The 12,387-nt window shown below is 46.6% G+C and overlaps 1 protein-coding gene across 2 annotated transcripts in view; it reads left to right on the forward strand.

Moving 5' to 3' along the window:
- Positions 1–12,387, forward strand: part of Cadm3 (cell adhesion molecule 3) — a 31,899-nt gene that overhangs the window by 15,734 nt on the left and 3,778 nt on the right. The window contains exons 2-8 of one of the 2 annotated variants that reach the window (XM_005368548.2): positions 2,526–2,627; positions 5,270–5,410; positions 5,973–6,125; positions 6,798–6,935; positions 7,267–7,437; positions 9,676–9,766; positions 10,160–10,329. In XM_005368548.2, the coding sequence (XP_005368605.1) occupies positions 2,526–2,627; positions 5,270–5,410; positions 5,973–6,125; positions 6,798–6,935; positions 7,267–7,437; positions 9,676–9,766; positions 10,160–10,329 (966 nt within the window). The remainder of the gene's footprint in view (positions 1–2,525; positions 2,628–5,269; positions 5,411–5,972; positions 6,126–6,797; positions 6,936–7,266; positions 7,438–9,675; positions 9,767–10,159; positions 10,330–12,387) is intronic. The other variant, XM_005368549.2, reaches the window with a different exon arrangement.

Here is a 12,387-nt window from a genome sequence, read left to right on the forward strand (position 1 = left end):
TTTCCTAAAATACTACAAACCAAAGTGAATTCTCTGCAAACATATAGAGGCAATAAATCATGCACATCCCAAACATGTCATTTATTGAAGGTTATTTGTTGCTTTCTGCCTCTGAACAGTTCAGCTGTGTTTAAATGATGTACATCGCCATTTGACTTATTTATCCTGTGCAGACAGGGAAAAAAAAGCAACACACAGAAGTGGGAATGGGGAGATGATGGACAAGGATGAGCAAGGAGAGAAGTCACTGAGGAAGATGCAGATGAAAGCACGGATGCAGGAACCAGGAGAGTGGAGACCAGACACTGGCTCCACGTGGTTAAGGTGCAGAATGCCTGGTGCCCAGGTAGCAAATCACCAGAGAAGTCACATGCACCCAGAGCTCACCAGGATGGGCGGGTTAAAAGAAACGTGGGTGAAAATGGTGATGTTTCTGCCCCAACCTCCTCAGAGTTTGGACGCAGAGCCTGGGAACAAAACAGATCCCAGTGAAGTGTGCAAAGGCTCTGGAAAAACAGGGGCTGTTAGAAGCTGAGAACCCCACAAGGGGTAGAGGGGATTCTTGAGAGTTGTGCTATTTGGGGTCCTTTAGGTGAGCCAAGGAACCTCTTCGGATGTCAACTTTAAAAGTGATTATATCTGGCTGCCTACCGCTAGCAATTGTTTTGAGATTAAATGAAATCATGGGTGAAAATCCGCTCTGCAAACTGAAAGTCCCACACTGAAGTATGACAAGGCTATTTCCTCGGTCCATTTGAGTAAAAGCTTGTGTAGTGGTCCTTACATTGTGTGCTGGGTTACCAATGCCCTGTGAGGGCGCTCAGATGGCTTGCCTTGCTCCTCCCTGTCCCTCAAGCAGCCCATGGCTTAGCACGATCAACCCCTGTTTCCTACTTGATGCTGGCACAGCACACTCCAAAATGTATAACCTGGAAAATAATATGAAACACTCACCAATGTCCAGTTGTCTTCTTCCTTGGTGTCCCCAGGATGAGGGCTCTGCACCCCAGGACTGCCTCTCTGCTGAAACTGAGAGCCCTGCCCTCCGTTTTTCCTCGCCTCTTTTGCCTGTCTTCATCAATTCTTCTTTTCCCATTAGAGATGTACCTGGTCTCTCAATGTCACTCAGAACCAAGTAAATTCCCAAATCTTCTGGGAGAGCCAGGTCAGGAGCAGTGGGAAAGGCAACTGTCTACACTGCAGCCCGCCAACCCCAAAAGCTCTCTTAGAGCTTTATCTGATGCTAGGACCCTTGCTCCTTTCTCCTTTTCCCCTTTCTTCCTTCCTCTCCCTCACCCTCTTTCTCGGCTACCCCATCTTCTCTCTCTTTTCCCCGCACGGACTTGCTTTCTTTTTCTTCCGATTAATCCTCTCTCCTTAGTGCTCTCTCCTTTCTTCTCCGGAAAAGTCCATACCCCACTTTAGTCTGAAAAGTTCTGACCCACCCACCTGCTCTCTCTTAGCCCCACCTCTACCTTCTTATCCTCCCCACCCCCACCCAGACCGTGGCGCCTGTAGGGACCTTTGACAAACTTGTCCCTGTACGCTGTCCCAGGAAGAGAAGCAACTCCAGTGTCTGCTCAGCAGCTGATGATCTCACTGATTTTGCGCGATTTGATTGGCCACTCTAGGGCTCAGTGGCGGGAGATCTTGCAGAGGGGCTTAGCTGGTTTCTTTGTCCCTACGCTCTTTCTGTTTGTGAACCCCAGACACTACTGTGTTTCACAAGACAGTCTAACAGCAATGTAGTCCTAAGAGAGGTGGTGACTATTGCCCGGGTGACAAGGTTTGGTTGCATCAGAGCGAAGTACAGGCTCAGGTCCTGCGAACCTAGAATGAAAACTTAGAATCTGAGTGCAGAAGGTAAGACTCTGGCAATGTGTAGTGCAACTTCTAGCCCCAACTTCAATCTTTCTTCAAGAAGAAAGGTGTCTCACCTTAGAACAAAGAGCATCGGATTTGAAAGCAGGCATTTCATTTCCAGTGTCTACTCAATTTGTATGACTTTGGGCAAGCCGTTTCATTCTGCTTCCACCAAGCAAAAACAGGAATGGCGATACCAGCACTTTTCATAGGTCAAGGGAGAGAGTCAAATGTGAACATATGCTCTAATGTGTTAATAGACAATGTGGTACAACATAAGGAATCCTGGATAAGGAGTTTATAATGGGTTGTTTTGTTTTCAGTTTTCATTTTTCTGCAGTGAGTCCCTCTCAATCTTTTGGGGACTTCTTTGTCCTCTTCCGTGACGTGGGAAAAGTGGGCTGAATGGTCTCCAAGTTCTCTTTGACTCTCACACTGCATGGTTGACAGATGAACCGTTATCATCCTCCTTTAAACGGCCTATCAGAGGAGAGTCTTTTCCTTTTCCAGAACTCTTGCTAATGTCTCACTTTCTCTTAGGTATGTTGGTGAAGCCATTTTCCATAGGGGCCTAGCCCCTCCCACACCCCCACAATGGAAGTGTAGACACAATCTATAGTAGTGTGCACAGGGTTCATCCCTGATGCAGATTCTCTCCCCAGGCTACTGGCAGGAGCAGGATTTGGAGCTGGGAACTCTGGCTCCACTGGACGAGGCCCTCAGCTCCACAGTCTGGAGCAGCCCTGACATGCTGGCCAGTCAAGGTGAGAAACCAGGCCCTCATCTCAATGTTCTCCAGATGCCTCTCGCCCATCCTCAGGTCATCTCCCAGTCATGGCACTCCATCCCATGTTCTCACGCCTCTCATTGTCACACAGCTTTCTCCTTCCCATTTGACATTTAGTCCTCAGTTCTGCATCCACCACCACATTTCCATGCACCAACTCCCTCTCTCACTCTGGCACAGAGACCTCTGTAACCCTACACCTCTTTCCAAAAATAAGATGCCCGGGAGAAATGGATTACTCAAAACAAAGAGGTCCTGGAAAGACATTGTCAAAGAGGAATTCTTCAAGTGAGACAAGGACAGAGGGATTAGGGGGTTGGAAATTGATACATGTCAATTGCAAATGAAGGGCCTCAGCCACTTTCCATTGAGAAATTTTGAGAAAATTTCACTGTCAGATTTGCTTAGTGGCTACACAACAATCTCAAAATCCAATTATAGTCTTAATTCTCCTTTCAGAGGGTCGCCTCAGGAAGAATTCCAACGACAACAGCTCCGTGTTCAGGACAGAACAGAGAGTTACGGTGTTGAGAACTGGTGGGCTGATTTTAGGCGTCTCTTCGCCTCTGTTGCCTTGCTGCCTGTGTCTAGAGGGAATTGGATTCCTGGCCCCAGTGGCTCCCTCACTTCCAGCTTCTACAGTTCTAGGCAGTACTAAGCATCAGGCTTCATACTCCAATTCGGAACCTACCAGTCCTTAATGGTGTATCTTGCTTGGCATAATTTTCAGCATGCCTTCCCTTCTGAGGGCCTTCTCTTGGCTACTATTTCCTGGAAATGCAAGTCAGGTGACTAGAAAAGAGAGAAACAGGCAGGTGGGGTCAATCTGTGGTTAAGGGAGCATCTATTTTGTTCGTTGGTTGGTTTTTCGAGTCAGGTTTCTCTGTGTAACAGTTCTAGATGTCCTGGAACTAGCTCTTGTTAGACCAGGCTGGCCTTGAACTCGCAGAAATCCGCCTGCCTCTGCCTCCCAAGTTCTGGGCTTAAAGGCGTGCGCCACCACCACTCAGTCCATCTGTTTGTTTTTTTATAGTGCTCTGTAGAGGATGTGGTAAGCATGATTCCTGGTTTCCTACTGAGCAATGAATAGTGCTGGTTGAGGAATTCAGTGACATAGAACAGACTTTTGGATGCTCCTGAAGCAGAGAAGGGAGGTGATTATTTTAGATTAGTTCTGAGGAGGTCACTGATGTTGGGTCACTAAAAGCGATTCTGAAGATGAGGGAATCAATACTAGGAATCAGAGTCCATGCTGTGAGAACTGAGCACAAGGCCTGGTGGGGGAAACAGATGTCAGTATTGGAGAGGTTCACAGCTAGGCCTGAGGAGGAGGTTGATTTGGCATTAAACTGATCTATCCAAAAGATACCTGGATTTCTTCTTCCTTCTCTCTCTCTTCCTTCTTTCTTTCCTTCCTTCCATCCTCTTTCCCCCCTCTCTCTCTTTCTGTGTGTATGTGTGTGTATGTGTGTGTGTTATTGTATGTGTGTATTATTTTTGATATAGAGTGTATGCAGTCCAAATTGGCCTCAAATTCAGTGTGTAGCCAAGGATAACCTACAACTTCTGGCCATCTGTCTCTACTTCCTGAGTAATGGGATAACATATGCGATCCATCACAACCAATCATTACGGTGCTGGGGGTCCATTTTAGGGCTTCCTAAATGCTAGGCAAGGACTCTATTAACTAAGTCTGTGTTTTATTTAATTTCTCTAAGGAGAGAAGAGTTATAAAATATGCTTTCAGCACATTGAGGGGGGAAAACTTCAGTCTTTTACTCTTTAAATGATATCAGGGTGGTAACTTGGGTTTGTATTTGGAGAGACAGGAAGAGTTACCAGGAAAGAAAACAAACAATTGGATGTGGTTGTGCATGCTTATAATCCCAGAACATAGAAAGCAGGAGCAGAAGGACTTTGGTAAATTCAAGACTATCGTGAATATATAGTAAATACCAGGCCAGCCAGGACTGTATAGTGAAACCTTGTCTCAACAGCAGCTACAATAATTAATAATAATAATGAAAACTGATGATGAATTTGATGATTGGATTGAGGTTATTATTGGAAAAATTTTAAAGTATGCTAAAATGTTTCTGTTTTTAATTTCTATTTTGTTTGTTTTGCTCTTTTGTGTGGATGATTGTATACACACTAAGATCTGGCTTAGATTTTTCCCTATTTCAGTCTTAGATTAGTAGTCATAATTGCTTCTAATGGTTTTGCTCTTACAATAAGTGGTAACAAGAAGACAGAACACAAGGTGGCAGATATGTATGTGTGTTCGCAATGATGGATGCAAGAACCATACTTAAAAAGACACACATGGAGTAGTATGTTCAGATCTGGGTGCCTTTACCCTTTTAGCATTTGTGACCCTGCCCATTCACCCCAACATTCAACAAGGGATGATGCTTTCTGTGTATCCACAGTGAGAGAGATCAGGTGTACCTCCCCTCTACTGCCACAACCACCTCTCTATCCCTTCACTCATGAAGCCTCAAGCGTAGATAGAGACCAGAGCCTTGGGGAGAATAAACTAGCTGAGGCTGACTGTGGCCCAGTCATGGGTAGACATCCTCGGGACTCTATGAAACTAACTCTGCTCTACTCCTGCAGATAGCCAGCCCTGGACTACTGATGAAACAGTGGTGGCTGGTGGCACCGTGGTGCTCAAGTGTCAAGTGAAAGACCATGAAGACTCGTCCCTACAGTGGTCTAATCCTGCCCAGCAGACGCTCTACTTTGGGGAGAAGAGAGGTAGTGTCTCCTGAGTGAGCTTTCTCCATGGGAATCATGGGCTAGGAGAGAGGGACAGCAGAGGCTAAGGCTATCTTTGTAGTCCAGAGGCTGAGAAGCACAAGGTATGTTCTTTGAAAAAGCAATAAACTGTGGGCTCCTCTGTTGTTTGCAGAGAGAAACCAGCACTACATCTCTGATCTTAGCTACGCATAGTCTTACAGCTCTTATAGCCTCATAAGGTGCTGGAGCACCAAGCTCCAAAGAAGTGCTTATGATAGCTGGTATCACACAGCCCTAGGCTTTTCCTAAGTAATTACAAAAAATACAGGCTATAATACTGCTCTATTAAGCTACCGTGTTTAGTGGTTCATGAAAGTCACTGAATGATTCTGTCCTAATTCAAGGTGTTTTTGTGTTTTGTTTGTTTTGGTTGGGGTTTTTGTTTTTTATTTTCTTTTATTTTGGTTTTGTCTCCCACCCCCACCATTCCTCCCTTCCCCTCAATGACGGTAGCACAGGAGTAGAAGATGAGCATGCCAGGTACTGGTAGAACCCTGACTCTCCATTCTCATTTCCCCAGCTCTTCGAGATAATCGGATTCAGCTGGTTAGATCCACTCCCCACGAGCTCAGTATCAGCATCAGCAATGTGGCGCTGGCAGACGAGGGCGAGTACACATGCTCCATCTTCACCATGCCCGTGCGAACTGCCAAGTCCCTTGTCACTGTGCTAGGTGAGGCTCCTCAACCCCTGTGTCTCTGCGGCACGCTGCTTTGCAAACAAATCTCCCTCAGTTGATCCCCCAAAGCCTCCCAGAACCAGGCAGGCCTCCAATAATATCAGAAAAGGTCTGCACCTTTTCCTCTAAATACGAGAAAAGCAGAATTCTGATCTGCTGTACTTACTATTTGTTCTGGAACAAATCTCTTTAATCGTAAACCTCACGATTTATAGCAGGGAATGGTCATTCCCCTTCACTCTGAAAATTCCACGTGGAGGCATACGATCTATATAAAATATCTTATTTTAATTTCCAAGAAAAGTTCTTCAGTTGTTTGAATGCAGTTTATCTCCATCCTGTATTCTAATTCACATCTCCACTGCTCTGGGCCTTTTACCATCTGCATGGCCACTTAGCTGGACTCTGGGCTATCCAGTCACTATAGTGCTCAGGCACTGCATCCCCACTCCTCCTAAACTCTCATACCTCCTCACCTTCCCATTTTGTCCTCAAGAAGTAGATCCAAGAGAACACTGACCCTTTGTGCTTCTACCCAGCTCTCTAAACCAAAGCAGAGCTCAGATATTCGGCCCCTTATAGTGGACATATCTCCAGGGAGAACTTGAAGTGTGACTTCACACCGTGCCTCTCCTTCCTATCCTGGCCATCCCCTCTCCATCACAGGAATCCCACAGAAGCCCATAATCACTGGTTATAAGTCATCCCTGCGGGAAAAGGAGACAGCCACTCTAAACTGTCAGTCTTCTGGGAGCAAGCCTGCAGCCCAGCTCACCTGGAGGAAAGGTGACCAAGAACTCCACGGTGAGTAGCTCCTGCCACGGGGTTACAGAAATGAGGTGGCACAGGAAAAGGGGTGGTGCAATATGTGTTTATATGGCACATAAGAAATAATGGAGATGGAGAAAGTGAATGGCAGTGACATTGTGGATATGTGTGTGTCAGGATCTACATTCTCTGTACACATTGATATCCATTTCAAAAATCTTCTGAGTCTTTCCAAGATATACTCAGAATCTGTGGGGCCCAGACAGTATCTGTTTGTTAAGATACAGTCTATCTGTACGTACTGACAATGTATCTCCTCTGTGTGTGTGTGTGTGTTTCTGTCTGTCTGTCTTTTTCTGCATTCTAGGAGAACAAACACGAGTCCAGGAAGATGTCAATGGAAAAACCTTCACTGTGAGCAGCTCAGTGTCATTCCAGGTTACGCGGGAAGATGACGGAGCAAGCATCGTGTGCTCTGTGAACCATGAATCTCTAAAGGGAGCTGACAGAGTCACCTCTCAGCGCATTGAAGTTTTATGTATGTCATGGGCTCTGGGGTGAGAAGGACCAGGTGTGAGGTAGGGAGTAAGGAAAAGAGAAGTGTGCTGCTGGCTACACATGAGGCCACACGCTTAGTGAAAGTAGCAAAGCTTCAGTAAAGAAGGCCCTACAGTAAACACTGAAGGCTTGGAGAGCTGAGGGCTTTGTCTCACTGAGTTGACTCTGCTTGTGCTGAGGGAGAGCAGCCACAGACAAAGGGTAAACAAATGAGTTGGGCTGCATTCCAATAAAACTTTATTTACTAAAGCTTGCAACTGGCAAGATTTGGCCCAGGGGCCAAGTTTACCAGCCCTTGGGCTACGCTAGTGGAATGGAGCTAGGCTGTAACTTAACAGTGGTAAGAGTAGCAAACCCAGAGTCTCAGGCTGTAGTTTAGTCTGCACTCCACGCCACACTGATTGTGTGGTGTGAAGACAGCTCTCCTCCACGGATCGTGGTTGTTTCCCTCTGAAACGAGAGAGGTGAACTTGGATATGGCTTCTTCTCACTCTGACATCCTGTGATGCCAAGAGTTGTGGGTGGAAGCGAGGCACAATTCTCTCCGGTCTTGCAACAGTCCAAGGACTTCTACCTCTCAGTCACATCTCTATTTGGCCCCCTTGCACGCTTCTCCTTGGGATTCTGTCTGACCTAAGGTGGCCCGGGGCTCGCTGCTTCGCACTTTCTCCACACCTCTGCATCCTCTTCGTGGACCCTGTCCTTAGTGCCAGGAAAGAATGTCTGAAAAGCTGGAGTCTCTGCAGATTTCTCATCTGGGGAAAGCTGGAAGCCTTTCAAAGGTGCTTTTCCATGTGGAAAGGGAAAGGAGTAAAGGAAGTGTGGAAGTCAAGCATGGAGGCGTGTACAGCCATGCATTGCTTTCCCAATTTACCCAAAGGCTGGGGATTTTCAAAAATAGTGATAGCTTTTAATCTGCTTATGGAAGACACAAGCTGATTAATTTCGGTGCCATTTAATCAGTGGCTAGACCCTTTATCCAAACTTTAACATTCGTTAATTTTGGATGACATTCAATGGACAGGCTGATGAGTAGCCTCCTAGCTAGTACTGTCACGTACTAGCTGTATTGGCTTCACCAAAGCATCTAATCTCTTGGTGAATCTGCCTTACTCCCCTGAATTATATTGAGAAATAAGGAATAATATGTATGGAAGAACTCTATTAACTTCCAAGTTCTAACTTGCTATAAAGTATTTCTGTATTTACTAATTCCAAGTGTGAGGTCCTGGGCCTAGGGCGGTTCTCTTGAGCCCCGGTCCCCAGCCGTAACTGAAGAATATACCATTGGAGTCCCACAGAGTCCTCTCTTAGAAACCAGGCCATTTGGTGATTACTCTGCCTAGTCCCCTTCGGCCTGTGATCAGCAGTCAGTCAACAAATGCCCCATTCCAGGTGCTCTGCTAGAGGCCTCTTCGGCTGCGAAGCCCCGGAGTACCCATTTTCTCACCTGACCTGTCTCTTTGTCCTGTGTGATTTAACGGACGCATGTTCATTAACTGCTTGTTAAGGTTGGCTCTGTCCTTAGGGATAGCACATCCTCTTTATCTGTGGTTCCAAACCAGCATCTGGTCACATTGTTCTAAGCCGCCATCTGGACCCAGCCTCCTAAGCAGCCTTTTGGCACCATTGACAGATGTCATTATTCTCTCACAGAGCCAGCCATATTGTCTCAGGCCTTTTTTTTTTTTTTTTTCCAGCCAAAATTTGACCCTCACCCCTTGCTGTTTCTATACTCTCATTCCATGTTTGGGCTGACCGTTCAAAGGGATGCTTTGTATTTGGGCGTTGCTTTCACTCCAAGCTCCCTCACAGAGCAGACAGAATTGAGAGGTTGTGGACTCAGTCAGTGTCAAGTTCACTTCCTTTATTCCTTTAAAAATATGTATTAGATCCTGTCTAAGGTGCCAGACGGTTTGCTAGGCATGAATAAACCATGGGTTCTCCTCAGCTCCTCTAAGACATCCCAAAGGCCTCCACCAAGGACAGGCCTGCTGGAATGCCATCACTCAGAGGTTGAGATACACCAGATTGTTCTCAGTCAATGGCACTCATAGTCCGTGTTCGCAAGAGCCAGGAGGAAGGACTTATTCACAGCCTCTCACTCTTCTGAGACTTTGGGAGAATCTAAAACATGTAACTAGGTGATTCCCGCAGTTTTAGGGATCTCCTATGCAGAGTGAGGAGCTTGGCGCTGCTATCCTGTGCTTCTCCACAGACACGCCGACAGCCTTGATTAGACCAGAGCCTGCGCATCCCCGGGAAGGCCAGAAGCTGTTGCTACACTGTGAGGGGCGTGGCAATCCAGTGTAAGAAGAGCAGTCCATGGTCTCTGATACCCCTCAGATAACCCCCACCCCTTGGGTACCTGCCGAGGCATAACTCCTGGTCCCCTAACTGTACGACAATGCTTCTCCTTTATTTCTACAGCAGAAGTGAGGTGGAGCGATCCCTAGCACAGCTCCTTCTGTTTCCCTAAGGAACAAAGTCACAGTAAAATATGGTTCAAAACATCTCTGCCTTCTCTAAATTGTACCCAAGATGTATACCTCACCCCTCCACCAACACTTACCCTCTGGCCCACACAGCATCTTAAACCTCACCACACAGTTTCTGATTTCCCTGCTACCAGGTTGTTTTTAATTATTCCAGCCCTTTGGTCTGGGACATCCTGAGTACTTCCCATCTTTCTATCTCAACAGTCCCCAGCAGTACCTGTGGGTAAAGGAAGGCAGCGAGCCACCCCTGAAGATGACCCAAGAGAGGGCTCTCATCTTCCCCTTCCTGAACAAGAGTGACAGTGGCACCTACGGCTGCACAGCCACCAGCAACATGGGCAGCTACACAGCCTACTTCACCCTCAACGTCAACGGTGAGTCACTTCGGCTTCTCTCCTCCAACATCTCCCTTCGTTAGCCATCTCTTGCTCTCTGGATGGCAACCGCCTCCCCTTGAGTGGCAGTAGGGTAGAAAAAAAAATGCGCGCTACCAGAAGGCACTCCCCTTTGGCCTTAGGGATGTGTAACAATGGTAAGTCTTATTGTTTCTTAATGTAACAATAAGAAAGATGGGTTCCCATCTTCTCTGTCTGCAGGCAGTGGCTCCTCTGAAACCATCTTTACCCCCTGATGGGGAGAATGTCAGCTTCATTTAGAGGCCCATCTTGATGGCAGGTGTGCTTACTGAAAAGCTCCTCCTCCTAGGACTAGCTACAGTATATGTGCCACCGCAGCCCATTTCCTTCCTGAGGACCCTGTTTGCATTAGAGTTTGGCAAAGAACAAAAGAAACAAGCGTGTGTGCGCTATGCCGAGAGATGGCCCAAATCTCTTCTCTGGAGCTTCACCTTCCTAACGGACAAGAGGTTGCTTCTTTCTGAAGTGCTTCTCAGAAATTGGAGCCACCAGGTGCCTAGAATGTTGGGTTGGTCAGTCAAGTCCCTGCCAGTTGGAGCCAAACAGAAACAGGTGTGGGAGCTCACATTTGTAAGCCCGGTGCTGGGGGGGGGGGGCAGAGATGGCCTATCTTACTTGATGAGTTCTCGGCTAGTGAGAGATGGCCAAAATGACCCTGTCTCAAAGAATCAGGTGGATGGCATTCATTTCTCTGACCTCTACAGTTAGTGAATAGACATACAATGTACATTAGCACGCACATGCACATTTACACACACACACACACACACACACACACACACACGAAAGATACATTCAAACCCAGCTTCAAGGGAAGTGACAGGCTAGGACAGCTGTGGCTTTAGAGGGAGATGGTAAGGAATTTTTTTTTTCTTCGTTGGAAGACATCAATGCCATTGAAGTCCTTCCAGAAAGTCTTCAAACCTTTCTGCAGAATAGGAGAAGTGTTGAAGAAACTTCAGGGTCTTTCCTCATTTGAAGTGCTCAGTAAGGCAGGGATGCTTAACATCCAGAATCCTAGGCATGAGAAAGAGGCTTAGGTGCTTGAGACCAGAAAGTCTACATCCTGAGTCAGCCTTTCACCCCATGGGGAGCTGCTTGGCACAACAGGGCTAGTGTAGGATTCTGAGAGCTACAACAAGGCTCTGAGAGCTTGACTCATCCCCTGGATCTTTCCAGACCGTTTCTGATGGCAACCGGCAGTGAAAGAAAGTTAATATACCCTGCAGTTGGTATCTTGTTGATCCTTCTGCCCTGGGATAAAAAGCTAAGGAGTAGGTTAGTGTTTGCTGCTAGTGCTGACGCCTGGTGGTGAAAGGAGTTACTGCAGCCTCTCCAGGAATCTTCCTGCGTGAAGACCTCCCAGAAATGAAATGCAAGGTGCATTATACCTGCAGACAGAGGGTGGTTGTTGGCAATCCCAAAAGTCATTTTGACAGTGGAAGACAGTGGTTTTTTTTTTCAAGAACTTCTTTTGCTTCTTTAGCTTCCAGAGTAAGTACCCAGGGTTGATTTCCCCAGTGGATTACAGCTCATGTTTCTTCAGTCATCTTTCCCTGCATCATGTCAACACCCCTGTCCCATCATGGAACTCCTGGTCCATCCTCCATCTCCCTTCTAAGAAAGACATTAAAAAAGAAGTACAGATGTTTTCTTTTCAAACAAGGCATTGGAAGTCAAGGAACTAAAAAGCTGGCCCAGTCAAGCCTGAAAAAAACATAAGGTAGGAAAGAAAAAAAAAGTCTAGGAGTCAATGAGGCTGTAAGACTCAAGTTGAATTCAAGGAATAACAGGAGCTCTCCCATGGGTGGGGGGGGAGTTATAGCTGCGGCTGACGTAATTGTGGAGACGTCAGAATGTCCTGGGTTTGTGCGCTTATCCGCAGACATTTGGGCTTCGGAGCAAGGTTAAGGTTTTTATGGACACTCTTGGTCCAGGTTGTACTATGAGATCAGTCCACACCTATGATGGATGGTGAATTTTGCATAGTGAATGGAGGTTGACACTCTTGGTCCA

Source organism: Microtus ochrogaster, unplaced genomic scaffold (assembly GCF_000317375.1).
Source record: "Microtus ochrogaster isolate Prairie Vole_2 unplaced genomic scaffold, MicOch1.0 UNK35, whole genome shotgun sequence".
In the NCBI taxonomy this organism is placed as follows: domain Eukaryota; kingdom Metazoa; phylum Chordata; class Mammalia; order Rodentia; family Cricetidae; genus Microtus; species Microtus ochrogaster.